Source organism: Paramisgurnus dabryanus, chromosome 13 (genome assembly GCF_030506205.2).
Source record: "Paramisgurnus dabryanus chromosome 13, PD_genome_1.1, whole genome shotgun sequence".
NCBI lineage: Eukaryota > Metazoa > Chordata > Actinopteri > Cypriniformes > Cobitidae > Paramisgurnus > Paramisgurnus dabryanus.
Genome location: NC_133349.1, coordinates 17,714,729 through 17,735,719, shown reverse-complemented (window position 1 = coordinate 17,735,719; position 20,991 = coordinate 17,714,729). Strand labels below are relative to the sequence as shown.

General features: G+C 37.0%; 4 protein-coding genes across 5 annotated transcripts in view; 1 reads left to right on the top strand and 3 right to left on the bottom strand.

The window, feature by feature from the left end:
- Positions 1 to 399: 399 nt before the first annotated feature.
- On the bottom strand, positions 400 to 3,853 carry pard6ga (par-6 family cell polarity regulator gamma a). The gene is made up of 3 exons (XM_065245623.2): positions 3,713 to 3,853; positions 3,058 to 3,280; positions 400 to 2,229 (listed from the first exon to the last, which is right to left on the bottom strand). Exons 1-3 carry the CDS (start codon positions 3,776 to 3,778, stop codon positions 1,247 to 1,249), a joined length of 1,272 nt encoding a protein of 423 aa, XP_065101695.2. The 5' UTR covers positions 3,779 to 3,853; the 3' UTR covers positions 400 to 1,246.
- Positions 3,768 to 6,843, bottom strand: LOC135727669 (glyoxylate/hydroxypyruvate reductase B-like). Of its 2 annotated transcripts, XR_012334782.1 has the most exons (7): positions 6,626 to 6,843; positions 6,146 to 6,521; positions 5,874 to 6,045; positions 5,468 to 5,646; positions 5,173 to 5,269; positions 4,362 to 4,607; positions 3,768 to 3,904 (listed from the first exon to the last, which is right to left on the bottom strand). XR_012334782.1 is itself a non-coding variant. In XM_065245624.2 (6 exons), the coding sequence occupies exons 2-6, from the start codon at positions 6,516 to 6,518 to the stop codon at positions 4,454 to 4,456; spliced, it is 975 nt and encodes a 324-aa protein (XP_065101696.2). In that variant the 5' UTR covers positions 6,519 to 6,521; positions 6,626 to 6,843; the 3' UTR covers positions 4,195 to 4,453. The 2 variants fall into 2 exon arrangements, 1 of the variants encoding a protein (XP_065101696.2); XM_065245624.2 differs by lacking the exon at positions 3,768 to 3,904 and having other exon boundaries at positions 4,195 to 4,607.
- Positions 6,844 to 6,971: 128 nt separating this feature from the next.
- On the bottom strand, positions 6,972 to 10,836 carry LOC135743288 (glyoxylate/hydroxypyruvate reductase B). Its single transcript, XM_065260923.2, has 6 exons — positions 10,713 to 10,836; positions 10,227 to 10,602; positions 9,955 to 10,126; positions 9,564 to 9,742; positions 8,830 to 8,926; positions 6,972 to 8,067 (listed from the first exon to the last, which is right to left on the bottom strand). The coding sequence occupies exons 2-6, from the start codon at positions 10,597 to 10,599 to the stop codon at positions 7,914 to 7,916; spliced, it is 975 nt and encodes a 324-aa protein (XP_065116995.1). The 5' UTR covers positions 10,600 to 10,602; positions 10,713 to 10,836; the 3' UTR covers positions 6,972 to 7,913.
- Positions 10,837 to 14,366: 3,530 nt separating this feature from the next.
- Positions 14,367 to 20,991, top strand: part of jarid2a (jumonji and AT-rich interaction domain containing 2a) — a 46,568-nt gene continuing 39,943 nt past the window's right edge. Inside the window, exon 1 of the mRNA XM_065260917.2 lies at positions 14,367 to 14,934. Within this exon, the coding sequence (XP_065116989.1) occupies positions 14,890 to 14,934 (45 nt within the window). The 5' untranslated portion in view covers positions 14,367 to 14,889. The remainder of the gene's footprint in view (positions 14,935 to 20,991) is intronic.

The window sequence follows — 20,991 nt, the reverse complement described above, 5'->3', positions numbered from 1 at the left end:
AAGAGTGGGCTGATCTTGCAAAGTTGATCAATCTGATGGTCATAGGAATTAATCATGGACCATGGCTGTGGTCCTTACCTGTGGATGTTGTAGACCCACCTGTGGCACATCACTTTATGGTCAATGGCAAGGTAGATTGATGGATTGAAGCATGCTATTACACTTCCTGATAAATTATGACAGATAACTGTGTGCTGCTTGTCTGGATTATGTGTTATGGATACTTGTTGCAGTTCAGGTGGTTGATGTCATCTGCGCAAGCACATCTGTCATGTACAGCATGTATGAATTGCAAAGGTGAGCATGCAAAAACAGTCAATGCAATTTAAAGTATTAATGTATGATAAATCAGTTCAGACATTGCTTAGGAATTAACAAACTCAGACACTACCACTTCCATGCATATGTATTAACCTGACTTTATTTTGATGGTAACAATGCAGATTATAAATAAAGTTTTTGATATTTAGATGGTAGATTATTATTTTTCATAAAGTGACTCATCTTAGCATGTGTATGTATCAAACAAACTTCTTTTACTTATACCATATTTTGAATCTACAATAATCTTTAAAGTTTTAATACTCTTAAAAATCATGGTGTTACAAAAGGTTCTTCACAGCGATACCATAGAAGAACCATTTTTGGTTCCCCAAAAAAATCTTTCATCCAAGATTTACATCTAAAGAACCTTTTCTTTTACTAGAAAGTGAGACAGAATGGTTCTTCAGATGTTAATAGGTTCTTTATCACACCATACATGTAAAAAAGGTTCTTCTATTGCTTACATTTTTAATATAAGTAATGGTAAAATATAGGTAAAACCAGACAAGCAAACAGCAGTTTCCACGGTCACAAAAACAGTACAGCATCATGGAGTTTTAAAACTGTAGTTTCCAAACCCAGAGGTCATGTTAAATAATAAAGAAATCTTAAAAGTAATCAGCATTCTTATATTTTTAAATACATTGTATATATACGTATATATTCATGCTCAACTTTAAATCCTTCATTGGCTAATACTTGCGGTTTCTAAAAATGTGATCTCTGTTGAACTAAATTTGAATCAAGTTGTCACAAATGACAGAAAAAGTCCATTCACTGCAGTGGGACCCATTAAGTGGTGTATACGAATTAGATGCAAAATGTCAACAAATAAATTACATACTGTATATGTTACTCAGAGTCATTTAAAAAGTGTAAAGTGCAGGATGGGTAACATGGGTGGTGTAGTTATACAAGGTCTTCACAAAATGACAACAATTCCATCTTCTTCCATTGCCCCCTGGGGCAAAATCAAATGTTGACTTAGATCTATGTGCCATGTGTCTAGAATGTCATGGGTGCTGGCACTTGACCTTCCCTGCCTGATGGCTGGATAATAGCCATAATGCTGCTGAGAGATCAGGTGCCTGCGAAGCGAAAGGTCTTGTTCAGCATAAGCTGTAGAGTTGAGGCAAGGCTGAGAGCGATAGGAAGATGCGGAAATTAACGAGCTGCGCTGTCTAGCAGAAACTTGAGGCTTGGAAGGAGCATAAACATTTGGATGAGAGATATAAGAGGGTTTAGAAGCACTGGAGTGGCGGGATGCGCATTTAATGGGCCTCTCTACAATCACATCTGCATCATCTTCACTCTCAGACCCATTACCTGTCAAGCCATAAGCTTTCATTATCATTGGTAGACCTGGGTAGCTGACGGAGTCCATGCTATTAAGACAGAGCCTTGAGCTTGAAGAAACGCAGCTTTTTCTTCTTATGTTGTTATGCTGGTTTGCAGGTTTTACTGTGATGATAAGGTTGTGACTGTTGGCAATCATCATGTCAGTCACCTGGTCCAAAGACTTCCCCATAACTTCAATACCATTTACCTCCAGGACCTGATCATTGATGGCCAGAAGTCCTGTGCTCTCGGCCAGGCCACCAGGTATTATGCGTGAGATAAAAATGCCTGGCAATTTTTCCAAACCATAGGGAGTAACTTTTACTGTAGTACCATCACGGACATAAAATCCCAGAGGTCTGTCCGAGCCCTGGGGGTACAGACGGACTCTTCGGTGGCATTCTGGCAAGATGTCCGCGTCAATTATGGAGGAAACAGGGCGGAAGTTGTGCGGCATGCTGATATGAAACTGAGATTTTCTGTGGCTGACATCGCCACGCGATGCTGCCGGAGATTTCTTTCGTTTTATCATGCTTCCAGCACTTATGTTACCCTGGTCAGCATCCTCTGTAAAACAGTGCATGACGTAGGTTAAACAAAGCTGATTTTCTGACATTCTGACTTCTTTTAAACCTTTTTAATCATTTTACTAAGTGTCTTGAGTCTATTTTGTAATTTATTTAGTTCTTTTGAAATGCTAAACGTTATAAGGAACCAAAAATGTGCAGCATTTTTGTCAAATCAACACATTACTTAATTTTTTAAGTTCCAGTAACATAAAGTTAAACAATTTCAACTTGATTTTATAAGTTATATCAACTTTTTAAGCCAAAACTTAAAATAGTAGGTTGAAATGACTTGCAAAACCAAGTTGTTTTAACTTGATGCTGCATATTTTTTTACAGTGTAGAAAAACATCGGTAGAAATTAAATAAACTTTGACGGAAAGCAACAAGATAATTTGCTGCCCAAACAAACAAATCATTTGGGAATAGAAAGCAATTATGCTCAAGTACATGATGCCTGACTAGATAATTTCTTCCTTTTCTGGTCAAGAAGTTAAGACACTGGATAATGGCCTGTAGCAACTTAATGTCACAAAATTATCTGAAATTTACTTATATAAAGAAAATAAATATTGTACACAATATATACATTCATTTTATGCATTTGGAGATGTTACCCACGTTTCACTCAATTGGTAACACCTATTTTTTTCCAACTAGAATTTTTCTTTTAAGAATTTTTCAATTTTTTTCAACATTTGTTTAGGTTTTACCAATTAAGCATTTTTCTCTTCACTTTTTACAATGTACACACATACATCCATAGTGTGATTTTGGTATTGCGAGTTGAAAGAATATGATATATATCTATATTCTACCCTTGCTGTACCTTGTAGCTGAATGAAGATGCGCAATAAAGATCGTGTGGAGGTCACCGCTTTGACGAAATTGTCATCATTATTGATTGGCAACAGTTCTCCATGAACATCTGCATAGCCAATAAGGACATCAATTTTCCACAAGTGATGTAAATGCACAAGGAGCCTATGGAAATCTTTGTATTTCCCAGGCTCTGATCGATCAAGGGAAAACCTCCTAAACTCTGCACCATACTGTAGAGACAGAAGGACATGAAATAAATTGTATGAAACTGTATTTGAAAAAAGACACAGGGTGAGCCTAAGCAAGTAGTGATGTCTTCAACCACCTAAAACAATGGACATATTTTGGAAGTGAGCGTTTCTGGTTATTGTGTAGGTTTTGGTTTAGTAGTAGGTCTTTGTTTACAAAGGTATTTCCCTAATACTATAAAAAAATACTGAATCAAATGCGACGATCTGAGATTAAATTAGCATATTAAACGAATTCTGTCAATTAACTTTGACCAACAAAAAAACACACTGACTGTATATAAACAAAAAAGCTCTAATCATATAAAATAAAATAAAACAAAGCATAGAACTGTGTAGTAATTGTTTTAACTCGCACGCTCAAACCTTTGGTGAACCACAAAGTACAAACATCACAAAAATGTAAATACTTACTTTACTCTTCACCTCCAGGACAGAGCAGCAGCGCAGAGACTGCGACTTTCTCAACGTCTTGTTCATGATCTCCGATCAGCTTCGACTCAACTGGCCACTTTTCGCAGACCACTCGCGTTTTGTTTTGTTTAGCTCTGCATGGCCAAATAGCGTTACGCATCAGTGAATAAGCGGAAAAGCGGGACGTGTCTTCTGTCAAAGGCAAAAACGAACGAAAGCAACATTATACACTGAGACTGGCCATTTATTTATTGTCCATAGCTTTTCAAAAACATCCCTAAGCATTTCAGAAGTCCAATTTTGCGCTGGTTGACAACAAAACAGTGACGAAAATATTGGCAAGGGGAAATAAGAACGTTATGAAACCAGAAAGATTGACAAGCGATGCAAAAGGTCACAAAGTATCAAACAAATAATTAAAATGTAGGCAAATATTCACAATAGAAATAATATAGAAAAAAGAAATCTAAAGAAAAAAACTATTTTCTTTCCTGAAGGGTTAAGTTTATTTTTAGAGTATTTTTTCATAGCAGGATCAGTATACATTTTATGATTTTACTAAGAAATGTAACAGTGAGAAATATAAACTACTGCTCAGTTTTACAAACCACCAACTTTAAATATATAATATCATGCACAGAATACTCACAAACTTTTTTTTCAGTTTTATAATGATAAAATAAAATCGGTTTTTCTTTTGCTGTAAAGAAAGAATGGACAGATGGCTCTGTGATCTTGGCGCTATGCCTTGACTTCGTCAGGAAGCTGGTCTCCATTGAGAACAGCCAAGGCATTGGTCACCATCCTCTCCACCATAACCTGTGTCGTTTCCATAGTGTGGGTTCCAAAGTGGGGCAGGACGATGACATTTGGGAAGGACAGCAGGGGATGGTCCCTGTATGACACATAGAATAGTATCTTTAATCAATAGAAATGCACCGATATCAACTATTGGCCGATAAAAGCAACTTTTCACACTCAAAAGAGAACAGGAATATGCAAAAATGTTGAGCTGTGTGTATAGAAAATGTAAAGAAATTTTAGTTTAACGTTCAATATTAATGGTTATTATATGAAAAAAATCACATACAGAAAATTTTATTTTTTCAGAATTTAGTTGGTGCAAGTTAGTTTAACCACCAAACTATCGGTCAGTGCACTTATTTTGACAAGACACATGATGCACACAGGATCTCTTGACATACAGAACACATATTTTGAAAAAAGGAACCACACACATGACAGACTACAAAAATGTTGTTATGAACTTCAAAAAAAGAAGTCACCGGCCACCACTGTTATCGGTCTCAGCAAATATCAGTATAAATAATCAGTTATCAGTGGAAAAGTTTTAGAGCGGTGCATATATATCAATAATACAACAGTGATGCACTTAATGCAGGACATCTTGCAATTATACAGTTCTGTATAATTTACACCAAGTGTAATTGAAAGCAAACCTGGGCAGTGGCTCAGGATAAGTAACATCTAATGCTGCGGCTCGTATCACTTTCTTTTGCAGAGCATCCACTAAAGCATCTTGGTCCACAACCAAACCTAAAACAGTAAAATATATTTATAAACTGGTCAGAAGTACGTTCATATTGTTAAAGGCATGTCTCATTGAGCTTGAATATTAATTTGTCCTGTTAAATATTTAAAGCAAAAATCAGAATCACTTCTGCATTTGTTACATTTTTAAACAGGGCTTTCTGTAATTGGACTGCATAGCATTGATAGAGCCAATTATGTTACCTCTGCTAATGTTGATAAGGGTTGCGCTGGGTTTCATCAATGCAAGCTCTTTGGCACCAATCAGCTTGTGTGTCTGAGGGTTTAGATCGACTACCACCATGACAAAGTCTGACCTCCGCAACAACTCTTCCATACTTTCACAATATGTGGCCCCAACTGCTCTTTCTTCACTCTCTGTCCTGAATGAAAAGAAGAAAAAAAACAGGATTAATTGTTGTCCACTTTTGATTAACTTTTTGCAACCATCAGTATAATTCTTGGATATGCTCTCCGTTCATTTTTCCTAAAGTCTTTTAAGAGAGCAACAAAAGTTATGTCCAAGAAGGTAAAAAAATGTTATTTTCTCTATTAAATGAATTAATTAAAAAAACTAGTGACCAAGTAAATTAAAGTACAGCCGATAGACCTTCGATTCCTATTGTGGTAAAGGATTTTCATCTCAAACCCTTGAGCTCTCCTAGCTACTTTGTATCCAATTTTACCCATCCCAACTATGCCAAGGGTGGCTCCACTAACGTCAGTGCCCAAGGATATCGTTGTCAAATCATCAGATTCCCGAAACCTACTAAAAATGTGTCCTGCAGAGATCAAATAATATCACAATGGAAAATGTTATTTCACAATGATGCCAGAATGAGGAAATACAGCATAAACAATGAAGAAAAATACAGCTCTCACCCTCAACAATCTTTCGTGCAGACGCTAACAGTAAACCCATGCCAATATCTGCAGTGGCATTGTCCACCACATGAGGAGTGTTGCAAACTTTGACTCTAAAGCTATTGATAAGAGAAATATCAAGATGGTCTACTCCAACCCCACCGTTTACTACAACTTTGAGGTTAGGTAAGGACTGTAACAGATTACGATCAACATTTATTGTTGCATTCCAAACAAACAGAGCCTGGATTTTGTCAGCGAAGTCCTCTTTCCTCGAAACAAATTTCTCATATGGGACTATAGTGAAGTGTTTCTCAATACAAGGCGCAAAACGCCGATCGATGCCCCCATTTTCTCCTAGCGTGGTGGCTAAGATGCATGGTTTCTCCATAGCCTTTGAATAAAATAACCAATGTAAATAAAAGTTTTTTTCGCGTAAACAAAACGCATATATTTTAATGATAATAAAAAGTAATACGTCACGCTTTTCTTTCTCACCTCCTGTTACAGTCCAGTCCTTAACACAGTATTGCTAAAGACAGTCCAACTTACTTTTCTACTTTTATTAATTCGGTTAATCGCCAATCACAAATTCACCAATTAAGATTTGGCATTCTGTAAATCAACGACAAGTAGGATACAGACTCTCAATTATTAACCAACCAACAAACAAACAACCAACCAACAAACAAACAAACACAAACGACACTCCCTTTCCATTAATGTCGCAGTCTCATAAATAACCAGAAGGGGGCGTTAGAAGCCCAGAAATTATATCCAACATTGTTTTTATTATTTTTTTCAAAAAACCAAGTCATTAAAAGGAGACATTACTTTCTTTATTTTATTCTTTACGCCATTCCAGCATCTAAGGCTATATTCATGGCGAGAGAGAACTGGTTAATTCATACACAAGTTTATTCAGACACAGGTTAGACTCTAAAATTACACCAAGATTTCTGACTTTATTTTGTGTCTTTAGACCCCTAGAGTCAAGGTGTGTGTTAACCTTCATCTTTATTTCCAAATACAATGAATGTTTAACTGGGGAAAATTTTTGATACGTCCAACTGTTAATTTCATCAATGCATTTACATAGAGAGTCAATGGGGCTCTAGTCATTGGGTGACAGGGCTAAGTATATCTGGGTGTCATCTGCATAGCTGTGGTAAGCAATTTGGTCCTTTTTTTATTTGACCAAGTGGGAGCATTTACAGATTTAACAGAAGCGGTGCCAGAATTGAGCCCTGCGGGACTCCACATGTCATGGATGTCCACTCAGATTTATGGTTACCTATGTTCACAATGCAAAAACGAACAAAAGCAACATTATACACTGAGGCTGACCATTTATTAATTGTCCATTGCTTTTCAGAAACATCACTAAGCATTTCAGAAGTTAAATTTTTCGCTGGTTGACAACAAAAAAAGTGACGAAAATATTGGCAAGAGGAAATAAAAACGTTATGAAACCAGAAAGATTGACAAGTGATGCAAAAGGTCACAAAGTATCAAACAAATAATTAAAATGTAGGCTAATATTCACAATAGACATAATAAACAAGCTGGAATTTAAAGAAAAAACACTGTATTTTCTTTACTGAAGGGTTGAGTTTATTTTTAGAGTAATTTTTCATAGCAGGATCAGTATACATTTTATGATTTTACTAAGAAAAGTAGAAAAGTATATATATTCTTTTTTTCAGTTTTATAATAATAAAATAAAATCAGTAGTGTTTTTGTTTTGCTTTAAATAAAAATGGAAAAATGGCTCTGTGATCTGCCCCTATGCCTTGACTTCGTCAGGAAGCTGGTCTCCATTGAGAGCAGCCAAGGCATTGGTCACCATCCTCTCCACCATAACCTGTCTTGTTTCCATAGTGTGGGTTCCAAAGTGGGGCATGACGATGACATTTGGGAAGGACAGCAGGGGATGGTCCCTGTATGACACATAGAATAGTATCTTTAATCATAAAAAAGCAACGGTATATCTGGAAATAATCATATTGAACGATAAAAGCAATTTTTCACACTCAAAAGAGAACACAAGTATGCAAACATTTTCAGCTGTGTGCATAGAAACGGTAAAGAAACATCACTACGTTCAATATTAATGGGTATTATATGAAAAACAACATACAGAAAATGTAATTTTCAGAATTTAGTTAATGCAAGTTAATCGGTCTCAACAGATATCATTCTGAATAATCAGTGGAAACGTTTTTTTAGCGTTGGATATATATCAATAATACAACAGTGATGCACTTAAAGGCGCTCTAAGCAAATAATGTGCGACGTCACTTCCTGTTGATGTTTGAACTGTTTTCAAACAGACAGAGCGTAGCTAAATCCTCCCCCTCCCCCTCCCTTCCGTGCTTTCATGAACGCGCCCAACCCCCACCCCAAAATCCTTCTTGTCGTTTATTGGCTGGAATACTTTGTTTTGTTTTGTGATGCTAGGTTTGGCCATTTGTTGATATTGCCGTTTGTGAAGCCTGGGCTGTCTACAGAGATCGCGTTTTTTTACAGTTTGATCAGCGGACAGGCAGCAAGCAGATAGTGAGGAGATGTTTCCGGTATGTAACAAAAAATGTTTTATGGTCTAAAACGCTTCAATTCGCTTAGAGCACCTTTAATGCAGGATGGCTTGCAAATATACAGTCTGTATACTTTATACAAAGTGTAATTAAATGAAAGCAAACCTAGGCAGTGGCTCAGGATAAGTAACATCTAATGCTGCGGCTCGTATCGCTTTCTTTTGCAGAGCATCCACTAAAGCGTCTTGTTCCACAACCAAACCTAAAACAGTAAAATATATTTATAAACTGGGCATGAATACATTCATATTGTTAAAGGAAAACTACACCGTTTTTCAATATTTTACTATGCTCTTACCTCAACTTAAATGTATTAATACATACCTATCTTTTTTCAATGAATGCACTTTTAATCTTTGTACAGCACTTCGTGAATGTGTTAGCATTTAGCCTAGCCCCATTCATTCCTATGGCTCCAAACAAAAGTTTTATTTTGTGCCACCATACTTACTCGTGTAACCACTCATGTAACAGTCTTTAAATAGGGAAAACATGGAAGTGTTTGGTGGCTTCTAAATTCATCCCTGTTTGGAGCCATAGGAATGAATGGGGCTAGGCTTCATGCTTATAAATTCACGAGGCGCTGTACAAAGATTAAAAGTGCATGCATTGAAAACAGATAGGTATGTATTAATTCATCCAAGTTGAGTTAAGAACATAGTAAAAAACTGAAAAACGGTGTAGTTTTAATTTAAAGGCATGTCTAATTTTGCTTAAATATTTATATGTCCTGTTATATATTTAAAGCAAAAATCAGAATCACTTCTGCATTTGTTACATTTTTAAACAGGGCTTTCTTTAATTGGACTGCATGGCATTGCTAGAGACAATTATGTTACCTCTGCTAATGTTGATAAGGGTTGCGCTGGGTTTCATTAATGCAAGCTCTTTGGCACCAATCAGCTTGTGTGTCTGAGGGTTTAGATCGACTACCACCATGACAAAGTCTGACCTCCGCAACAACTCTTCCATACTTTCACAATATGTGGCCCCAACTGCTCTTTCTTCACTCTCTGTCCTGAATGAAAAGAAAAAAAAACAGGATTAATTATTGTCCACTTTTGATTAACTATTTGCAACTACCAGTATAATTCTTGGATATGCTCTCCGTTCATATTTCCTAAAGTCATTTAAAAGAGCAACAAAAGTTATGTCCAAGAAGGTAAAAAAATGATAAACAAATGAATTAAAAAACTAGTGACCAAGTAAATTAAAGTACAGCCGATAGACCTTCGATTCCTATTGTGGTAAAGGATTTTCATCTCAAACCCTTGAGCTCTCCTAGCTACTTTGTATCCAATTTTACCCATGCCAACTATGCCAAGGGTGGCTCCACTAACGTCAGTGCCCAAGGATATCGTTGTCAAATCATCAGTTTCCCGAAACCTACTAAAAATATGTCCTGTATAGATAAAATAATATCACAATGTAAAATTTAATTTTACAATGATACCAGAATGAGGAAATACAGCATAAACAATGAAGAAAAATACAGCTCTCACCCTCAACAATCTTTCGTGCAGACGCTAACATTAAACCCATGCCAATATCTGCAGTGGCATTGTCCACCACGTGAGGAGTGTTGGAAACTTTGACTCCAAAGCTATTGATAAGAGAAATATCAAGATGATCAACTCCAACCCCACCGTTTACTACAACTTTGAGGTTAGGTAAGGACTGTAACAGATTGCGATCAACATTTATTGTTACACCCCAAACAAACAGTGCCTGGATTTTGTCAGCGAAGTCCTCTTTCTGCAAAACAAATTTCTCATATGGTACTATAGTGAAGTGTTTCTCAATACAAGGCGCAAAACACCGATTGATGCTTCCATTTTCTCCGGGAGTGGTGGCCAAAATGCATGGTTTCTCCATAGCCTTTGAAAAAAAATAACCAATGTAAATAAAAGTTGTTTTTCGCGTAAACAAAACGAATACATTTTAATGATAATATATTAAAAGTAATACGTTACGCTTTACTTTCTCACCTCTTGTGTTACAGTCCAGTCCTTAACAGTGTTAAAGTCCAGTCAATAACAAAAAACCCCCACCGAAATACCCCTTTCGTTTCCATTAATGTCGCAGTCTCATAAATAACCAGAAGGGGGCGTTAGAAGCCCAGAAATTATATCCAACATAAAAAAAATAATTTAAAGGAGACATTTATTTCTTTCTTTTATTCTTTACGCCCTTCCAGCATCTATGGCTATATTCATGGCGAGAGAGAACTGGTTAATTCATACACAAGTTTATTCAGACCCAGGTTGAGGGAGGGACAATTTGATATCACAAATTTGCCTAGCTTGCATGTTTTTGGCCTGTTGGGAGAACCTGCAAACTCCCCACAGAAAGGCCACCTGACCTGGCAGGGTCTCGAAGACTTTTTTAAGATGTCAAATAAATCTTTGGTGTCCTCAGAGTTCGTATGCGAAGTTCTATCTCAAAATACCATATAGATAATTTATTATAACATGATGAAATTGTGTGCAAAAAAGTGCCATTTTGGATGTGTTCTTTTAAATGCAAATGAGCCGATCTCTGCACTTAATGACAGTGCCGTGGTTGGAAAGTAATAGAACAATGGCATTTAAGGGCACAAACTATATTGCAGGCTTTGGCAGTAATAAGATGCATTGCATTAATTCCAATACAGTTAGGAGATGGTTATTGTTGGCTCCAGCAGCCTTCCAGCTTTCCCGTGGCCTCCATCTGTTCTGAAATCTATGTGTAGAGGTTCAGCTTCAGAAATCAACCAACCTATTTATTTAATTTATTGCGTATTGACTGAATGTTCGTCACATGGGCATATACATAATCATGCGTTCAATACCAGTACAGAATGCTAGAATAATTTGTCTTAACTGGCAAAGATGGCATACATTGTTCCAAACCTGTGTTTTCAGGATTTGCTTCTCTAATCTGATGATGCTCACTGCATTCACAGTCAATACTCAAAAGTCCATCTGCTAAAGCTGGCAAAGGATTGCTAGAGTAAAGGTCTTAAACAACAATTTCAGCATGATTTCTAGCCATTTTTCTATCATAATCTGAGATTTTACAGAACCTTTAAGTAAAATGCCTTTTTTTTTAACTTGCAGTTCAATCAGACATCTACCAAAGGAGAACAATCTCTAGCAACTTTAATTGTGTCCTGTCTTTTGTTTATAAAAACTACTTTTCTGAAATGTACTTTGCTTGGCAATCAACCAAAATCTTTGTTTCTTCTAAGCACTTCCCTTCGATGTCTAGTGCTTCACAATTAGCCTACATCTCTAACACTGGCTCCAGGGACAGGCATGTTTTAAAGTGATTAATTGATTCCTCTGCCAACAGGGTGGCCCATTATGAGTGAATAACAGCCTTCAAAGTCTACTTAAAACCCTGTTTTTCCACTAATAACCATAAGAATATTCAGGATAAGCTATTATTTGGAGATTTACATACTCATGTGATTCAGCAAAACAAAGGGTAGTAAAACTCACATGTTCCTCTTTTTCAAACTCAATGGATGAGGAAACGGCGTAAACAGGTAAATGCATAGAGTCACCTATGCTTAAGAATTCAATAACTGATAGCTGTGTTAAGTATTTAAGTTTAAATAGTAATAAAGTGTGACATTTTGTTAAAAAATGTATCTAATCATTCATCTCTAAGAGCTTTAGAGTTATATCAAAATAACTATTTACATGTAAATATTATTAGCAAGGCATGCCTTTAGCTTGTTTTTCCTGTCCTTGCCATTTACATATCTGACCCAATGTTTCAGCTGTAATGAAATAAGCACTTGTGCTCTGATATACCCCTGATACTTTTGTGGTTATTTTTAAACCCGTTCCAATTAAAGAGGCCTATCTGACCCCAGGCACTGACTGAATGATAACATTTCTTGTGTGTTTCCTGGTAGAAAGACCAAGAACAGATGTTTGCACATCTTGCAACAAAACTACCAGAATATCCCACATTCCCATCTTCTTTTTTTCCACTGAAATGATTGTCAAGTAAGGTAGCCCATACTTGAAATGTGACCTCAGCATTTAACCCATCACATTGAGTAGTGAACACAAGCACACCCAGAGCAATAGGCAATGATCACTGCAGCACCTGGGAAACAATTTGGGGAAATATACATTGCTCAAGGGTAGTGATAGACCAATATATCGTCCGGCCGATATATCAGGACAATATTTGCTAGTTTTATGTGTATCGGCTTCCGTGTTTGCCGTTTTTTTTCCGGCATTATTTACAGACAGAGTGCTGGAAGCCGCAAGCGATTGCAGGTCACGTGACTAAAAACAACCAACCTTTCCATGACAACATCGAAAGCTCGGCTTAACAGCTGATCATAGCTGAACAAAGCGGGGTTTTATTTCTCATCTCTATGGGGCGGTTTCCCGGACAGGGATTAGACTAGTCCTAGACTAAAATAAATGTAAGAACTGTCCAAACTAATAACATCTCTTTTTAACAACATGCCATTTTTTACATCATTTTTATGATGTAAATTTAGTGAGCAAAAGCAGTATCCGCTCCAAATAAATCAGCAGCCTGTATTGGTCATCGGTTAAGGCTGATGAAACAAAAATCGGCATCGGCACTGAAAAATTCATATCGGTCAATACTCAAGGGCACCTCAGTCGCAATCTGGTGGCCGTAAGGGTCAAACCTGTGACCTTCAGGTCACAAGCCGACTCTCTAAAGACTGGGCCTCAACTGCTCCCAGTCTTTATAAGCCTACATTTATTTTAACAAAAATAAAAAATAAAATATTCCAATTGTTTGAAAATACAATACAACTGAGAGATCTGTAAACTCAAAGGTGGTGTGTGTAAACTTTAGTAGCATCTAGTGGATGAGATTGCAAAGAGATTATTACACCACTGATAATATAGTTTTGCATTGTATTTCTGTCAAGATATCCTTCAAAACGTTACACATTGCACCTTTAAGGTAACACAAATGATTACTTTTGACTTTTAAAAATGTTTTCGTCATCTCATATAAATGAATTACAATCATTATAGCTTACAATAGACAGGAAATGATCTAATAGGTTTCATTTCCATATAGCCTTGGCATTGTTGATGAGTAGGTTTATTTTTAGAAATAATCTGTGGATTATCACAGAGTGGGGTTTGCTATAATCCTTAAAGACTCATTGATTTCGTTTTACCAACATTGGCACAGAACAGTGCATTCTGGGACATGGATTTAAACAATTTTTAGCAACTTTATTATTATTCGTATTATTTTGAACGTATTTAACATAACCAGTCAGGGAAATCAGAAAAAATATATATATACGTTTTTATGTCATTTGTAACAAATTTGTGTATGTTTATTTTTAGCATTTTATATGTTATACTAATTCATAACATAATCAATAAATAATTGAATCTGTTTTGTCATTCCATGTCTCAGCAAAAACCAGGCCAATAATCTACTATAATAGCATATTACATTATAACAAGGTATTAATTAGATTAATTTATTAAATTAGATTAACAAAACATCATTTTAGGTATTTGGGAAAAAGATAAAAAGGCACTGAAGAAAGATTTGTGGAAAGAGTCGTGGCAGCCCTTTCAAATGTACCGCTAAACTTGCTCACCGTGAATGATAGGACGGACCCTCCTATGAAAGACGCCACTAGGTCGCATTAACATCGGTGCAATTGAGTTCACACACAATATGAAGGAGCACAGCGGCAGCCAAAACCCAACTGCAGATTTTCCGATTCGGTGTGTTTGACTTTTCAGCACCTGCATAATGTAACAACAACCGACACGTTACAACCTACGACGATAGAAGCCAAATGCTGGCTTTTATTTTGACTGCGAGAATGATCGTCGTGCGGGGAGAACTGACAATACGCCGTTTCAGCTTTCCAATGGAAGATCGCCTCAGCTAATTTCAGCGGATATGTTGCCGTTGTGTTTTTTGCATATGCTCTTTGTAATCGACCTGGATCTATAGATTTGGGTTGTTTCCTCCTTCGTTTTTTGGGTGTGAAAACGAGAAGCTATACGCCGACCGGGATAACATTCTCTGCCTACCTCGACATATTGCTACCAGGGATTTAAATAATCACGTGCTACAACAACGGATATCTTAAAGCTGAATTGATGTGGCCGTCTGACATTTAATGAATTCAAGCTGGAGAGCAAAATGACTAGGGAAAGGCCGAAGAGAAATATCATTCAAAAGAAATTTGTAAGTGAAAATTTGACATTTGATCGTGTTAATAATACGCTGCGTGCGCATGGCATTCAGCGCGAGCTGCTTCAGTAGACCAGTTTAAACTGCATTAATCACATCTTCATTGTCCCCCGTGCAGAGTTGGCATCAGTTTTGATGACAGAATTGGGTCAAATGTTAAAAATGACCACTTTAGGAAACAGCTTATGTGGTCGACTTTGAATTTGGGGTTAAGGACAGACTGACCGATATAAATCTTGCTGTTGACCTGAATAATGGTTTAGGTTTTGTGAGGTGTCCCATGATACAGTTCGCATTTCCGGAGTCTGTGTCATGTTATGTTGATATTTACTGCCAGTTTTGTCAGATTGCTTTGCTTTGGTCGATGCGTGTCGGTCGGCTGCTCGTGCTCACTTTGTGGACGTGTGTGTGTTTGCCGTGTCAGTATGCGGCTGGCTTTCAATGTCACTGTAACTTGCTTATTTAATCGTGGTGGATGTTTATTTTGTAGTAAAGGCAGATGAAAACTATATCTTACCTCCGATTGGTTGGAAAGGGTTAACATTCGTTCGTGCCTAATTTTACCAGTACTTTTTAGTTATATACATTCTTTAGAGAGTGATGAAAGTGCTCTTTGCCACAGTGCCAGAACCATTTTGAAGAACCATTTTGGGTTCCCATAGAAAGATTTCCCATTTTATAGTCTGTAGAATATTCTGTGGAACAGAAAGGTTCTGTAAATGTGAACTGTTTTTATATCGCGTGACAAAAACTTTTCAGGAACCTTTATTTTTAGCCATAGAAGGCCTATGCACTTTAGGCATATTAGATAAGGGTGCAGCTATCTCAGTGTATGTTGGGAAATTAAGTCATACTTTGCCTTACATTCAAAGCAGATGAAAAATGACAGATTTGTTTAAGAAAAAAGAAAGGAAAATGCAGAGATGCAATGTGTTGGGTTAAGATAAATGCATAAATGATTGTCATATAACCTCATAACCTCACATTAATGTAATTTTACCCTAATATATTTGATTATCTAATAGCAGTTTTTTCTAAACACATTTAGTTTAATATGTAACAGCTTGTTTTAAATGGACATATCATGAAAATCTGACTTTTTCCATGTTTAAGTGCAATAATTGGTTCCCCAGTGCTCATATCAACCTCGAAAATGTGAAAAAGATCAACCCAGTAACTTAGTTCTGGTAAACCATTCTCTGCAAGCATGTGAAAAAATAGGTCATTGAAATTTGGCTTTCCTTGTGATGTTAGCACACTGTCAAAAATAAAGGTATAAAAGCTGTCACCGAGGCAGTACCCTTTAAAGGAATAGTCTATCCATTTTCCATATTAAACTATGTTATTACCTTAACTAAGAAGAGTTGATACATCCCTCTATCATCTTAGTGTGTGCACGTAAGTGCTGGGGCGCGCTGCGACACTTCGATAGCATTTAGCTTAGCCCCATTCATTTAATGGTACCAAACAGAGATAAAGTTAGAAGTGACCAAACACATCAACGTTTTTCCTATTAAAGACGAGTAGTTATAAGAGCAAATATGGTGGCACAAAATAAAACGTAGCGCTTTCCTAAGCGGATTTAAAAGAGGAACTATATTTTATGGCGGAACAGCACTTTTGGGAGTACTTCGACTCGCCTGAAAAATCCGCTCCCCTTCTCCCTTTCATAATGGGAGAGGGAGAGTGTTACTGCACCGAGTCGAAGTACTCCCAAAAGTGCTATTCCGCCATACAATATAGTAACCCTTTTAAAGGGGACAGAGAATAAAAAAACATTTTTACCTTGTCTTTGTTGAATAAGTCTAACCACATTCACAAACATACAAAAAGTGCTAGACATGCTAAACATCTCAGTCTCATAGAAATGCCTCTTTTAGAAATGTCAGCCAGAAAAGAGCCCAATCTGAAAAACTGATGCTTATGACATCACAGGCATCTAACTGCCCCTCCACTTTAAAATAATTGGCTAAATTTTTTGAGTGGCAGCAAAGTCAGCCAATCAGTAATGAGATTGCAAGTCAAGCCAGTAGGGGGAGCCAAATAGGTGCAAAACCACTTGTTTAAAATCCCCTACCCTAATAGAGCTATCTGAGAGAGGTTTTTAGGAAGCTTCTGAGGCATTACAGACCCAAACAAAAAAATTTTGTCTACATGTCACATCACAGAACAAGCATAAATACCCAGTTCAATCATTCTATGTCACCTTTAAATCCACTTAGAAAAGCGCTACGTTTTATTTTGTGCCACCATACTTAGTCTTAAATAGGAAAAACATTGATGTGTTTGGTCACTTCTAACTTTATCTCTGTTTGGTACCATTGAATGAATGGGGCTACCGCGTTTGAGGCTTCAAATTCACGTCTACTGCGTCTAGTTTACCGCTTGAACATTTTGGGGCAGTTTCCTGGACAGGGATTAACTTAAACCAGGACTAGGCCTTAGTTTTAATAGGAAATATAGCTAGTTTTAACAAGCATTTCTTACTAAAACATTACTTGTGTGCATTTTGAGGCAAAACAAAGGGCACTGATGTATTATAAGATATGTCAGTGCACATTTTTTTTTTCAGTTTGGACATCTCTTACATTTATTTTAGTCTGGGACTAGTCTAATCCCTGTCCGGGAAACCGCCCCTTTGAGTTTACTCGCTTCATTCGCGCGTGAAATTCTAATCATCGAGAGATTCATGCGGAAATTCGCATCATGGAAGGGGCTTCTGCCACTCTGATCGCTTCCTTTAATCACCTCACTACTAGAGCAAGCTCCTGATTGGTTAACGTGGCACGTTTTTCTGCCAAAGTTAAAAATTTTGAACTCGCACGTTTGCCACGGCAAAGCTCAATTCGCGCAAACTAGGCGGAATCGCACCTACCGCGCCCGTGCTAAATGCCTCATTCGCACGCGAGACCTCCAGACACGCGTTAACGCGTCTTTACATTGACTTAACATTGAAATTACTCACACTTAACGCCTCTACTGCGGCTGGTCTGAACACAGCAAAAGTGGCAATTTTAACATGTTATAATAAATTATCTTTATGGTATTATGAGCTAAAACTTCACTTATGTACTCTGGAGACACCAAAAAATTATTTGAAATCTAAAACATGTATTGTGAAATGTCTCCTTTAATAACAACTGAATAAAGCATTCAAATGTAAGATAAAAAATTTTACAAGGCTAACACACTTTTCATCTGAAATCTGACTTTTATTTTGCATTGTTTGCATATATATTTTGCCAGTTGTACTATGTTTTTTTGACAATGATTTTCTCATTTTAAAATCCCAAATAGCTAGAAGTACAAGCTCTGAGGCTGGAAATGATGATTTTGACTATAAATGATAGCTTTTCTGTATAGAGCTTTAAGTTCTGAATTAAGTTGGCATTCACTGTAATTCAATGCAGTGCTGTGGATCATACACAGCTGTTGCAAAGAAAGACATGTGAAGGAGGTGACAAGCTCGGTTTTATCAGCACACAAGCCCACTTCAGTCATTTTTGGGCACCAGCACAAACACAACAGTTAATGCTGAGATCAACAAGAGTTTGATGTGAAGATAGGAAAAGACTAGGGCACTGAATATAAATAGCACATTCTGCATATTGAGACTGAAAATATTTTACATTCTTTCTGCTGTCTTGCCAAACAGGATGTTCTTGAATATTATATCAACACAGGGATTAAGAGATTTCAGATTACGACTTAACGACTAGGCCACAGTTGAATAGGTATCGCTATCTATTGTAAAGTGGCCTGTATTTACTAAGTAGCGTTCCCATTACGTCATCGGATCCTGAAATTTTCTATTTAGGAGTTTTTAAGTCATTGTAGATAAGGTCACAGTTTACATGCTTCACAGTGTGGATTCCTCTAATGTTAATGTATTGTGTAAATGGATCAAATAGGCTGTATAAATCCAGAAGGCTACAAGAAGTCATGTTTTCAAGCCCAGCAATACGAAAACAAATCTATTTAATGTGACGACAGAGTACAAACTGGCAGATATATATCACAAAGTGTTTACAATGACCACAGGCCTGCTGCACATGCCAGAAATGAACATCTAAACTGTGGGCTTATGTTCTACTCATTTTCTTTGGCTTCAGTAGTCGGAGATATTTGATATGTTTAGCTCCCTCATACTCATCCTTGGCGTCAGTAATGGAGAACTAAAGCCAGAGCAACACTGACCCAGTTTAGTATAGAGCTGCGTTTACAAACACTAGAAAGTCTGGATAATACAAGTGTTCATTTTAAATGTTTTAGCCAGTCTAGAAAATAAAAAATTGTGAATGATTAGTGTGCACTCTCAGGAATCAATTATACAAAAGCTGTCACCGAGGCATACATAGTAAAACGGTCCTAATATTGTACCATTAGGGTACAGATATGTTTATAATATATGTACCTTTGAGGTACTACTATGCGCTCTTTAGGAACAAAGGTGTACTTTTTGAAAAGGTGACAGTTTTTTACTGACAGTGTGGAAGTCTAATGGTTAGGAAACCTGGCTGTTAAGAAAAAATTAGAAGGTTTCATCCCAATTAAGAGTGTGATCATAATTTTAGCTTTTTGTGGTGCCTTAGACTAGCATAGATTGACTCCAACAGCTTTTCTGCCATTAGTAGTGGTGTAACCATTAAAGGGATAGTTCGGCCAAAAATGATATTAAACCCATGATTTACTCACCCCCAAGCTGTCCGAGTTGCATATGTCCATCGTTTTTCAGACAAACACATTTTCGGATATTTTAGAAAATGTTTTAGATCTTTCAGTTGATTAAATGTAATGTTACGGGGTCCCCGACCTTCAAGGCCTAAAAAAAGTGCGTCCATCCTTCACAAATTAAATCCAAACGGCTCCAGGATGATAAACAAAGGTCTTCTGAGGGTAATCCGTGCGGTGTTGTTGTAGAAATATCCATATTTAAAACTTTATTAACGAAAATAAATACCTTCCGGTAGCGCCGCCATCTTAGTCGTGTCTGCATTCAGGATGAGAGCTTACGCAGCGTACGGAGGCTACTCTGCTGCTGCTCTGTGCCCCGCCCTCTGAATTTGTCATACCTCACTAAGAAAAGTGCGTACACTACGCTAAAACTCTCTCCTGAATACAGATGAGTCTTAGATGGCGGCGCTACCGGAAGGTATTTATTTTTGTTAATAAAGTTTTAAATATGGATATTTCTACAACAACACCGCGCGGATTACCCTCAGAAGACCTTTGTTTATCATCCTGGAGCCGTTTGGATTAAATTTGTGAAGGATGGACGCACTTTTTTTGGACTTGAAGGTCGTGGACTATGGGTGGACCCCGTAACATTACATTTAATCAACTGAAAGATCTAAAACATTTTCTAAAATATCCGAAAATGTGTTTGTCTGAAAAACGATGGACATATGCAACTCGGACAGCTTGGGGGTGAGTAAATCATGGGTTTAATATCATTTTTGGCCGAACTATCCCTTTAATCGTGCAAATGCGCGTTTTCTCAATGAATGAATTTGAATGAATTACGGCGAAATCCCGGCACATTCGAACACCAGGGGGCGCTCTCGTGCAGAAACTCCCTTTGTGCCACAGAAGAAGTAGCATTACAAACGCTATTCCAGGAAATGTTTACAGGAATATTTATACGCTGTTCTTCAAATTGTTTCAGGTATTTTCATGATAATAAAGAATATTTTGTTTTTATAAATATAATATAAATATACATTTTTATTTAACGAGTGTTGCTTTTTTAAATGCAAGTTATAAACGACTCTGCCTCATAATGATTTTAGATAGATAAGGACTTACTGACCAAATGCCGTAGTACACGCACAAGCTGTGCATGAAACAAATAATCGCATCTCTGCGATTTAGAATCGATTTCAGACAGAATCGTTACATCCCTAGCCATTAGTGTTATTTACTAATATTGCCGCATAGCAGTCCTGTCACTATAAATAATGCATTATATGTAGTAAAGGTTACTCCATTGGTTGCATTTGCTTAACGCACTGACACTTCAAAATATCTTTGAGTAACAAGTGTATGTTGTCT

Coding starts and splice junctions, on each gene's coding strand:
- LOC135743288 (XM_065260923.2), bottom strand. CDS start 10,599: ATGGAGAAACCATGCATTTTGGCCACCACTCCCGGAGAAAATGGAAGC. Junction 10,127..10,226: donor TGCACGAAAGATTGTTGAGG/GTGAGAGCTGTA, acceptor TTATCTATACAG/GACATATTTTTAGTAGGTTT. Junction 8,068..8,829: donor TATCCTGAGCCACTGCCTAG/GTTTGCTTTCAT, acceptor TGTGTCATACAG/GGACCATCCCCTGCTGTCCT.
- pard6ga (XM_065245623.2), bottom strand. CDS start 3,778: ATGAACAAGACGTTGAGAAAGTCGCAGTCTCTGCGCTGCTGCTCTGTC. Junction 3,281..3,712: donor TCCTGGAGGTGAAGAGTAAA/GTAAGTATTTAC, acceptor CTGTCTCTACAG/TATGGTGCAGAGTTTAGGAG. Junction 2,230..3,057: donor CATCTTCATTCAGCTACAAG/GTACAGCAAGGG, acceptor ACTGTTTTACAG/AGGATGCTGACCAGGGTAAC.
- LOC135727669 (XM_065245624.2), bottom strand. CDS start 6,518: ATGGAGAAACCATGCATCTTAGCCACCACGCTAGGAGAAAATGGGGGC. Junction 5,647..5,873: donor TACCACAATAGGAATCGAAG/GTCTATCGGCTG, acceptor CTTTTCATTCAG/GACAGAGAGTGAAGAAAGAG. Junction 4,608..5,172: donor TATCCTGAGCCACTGCCCAG/GTTTGCTTTCAA, acceptor TGTGTCATACAG/GGACCATCCCCTGCTGTCCT.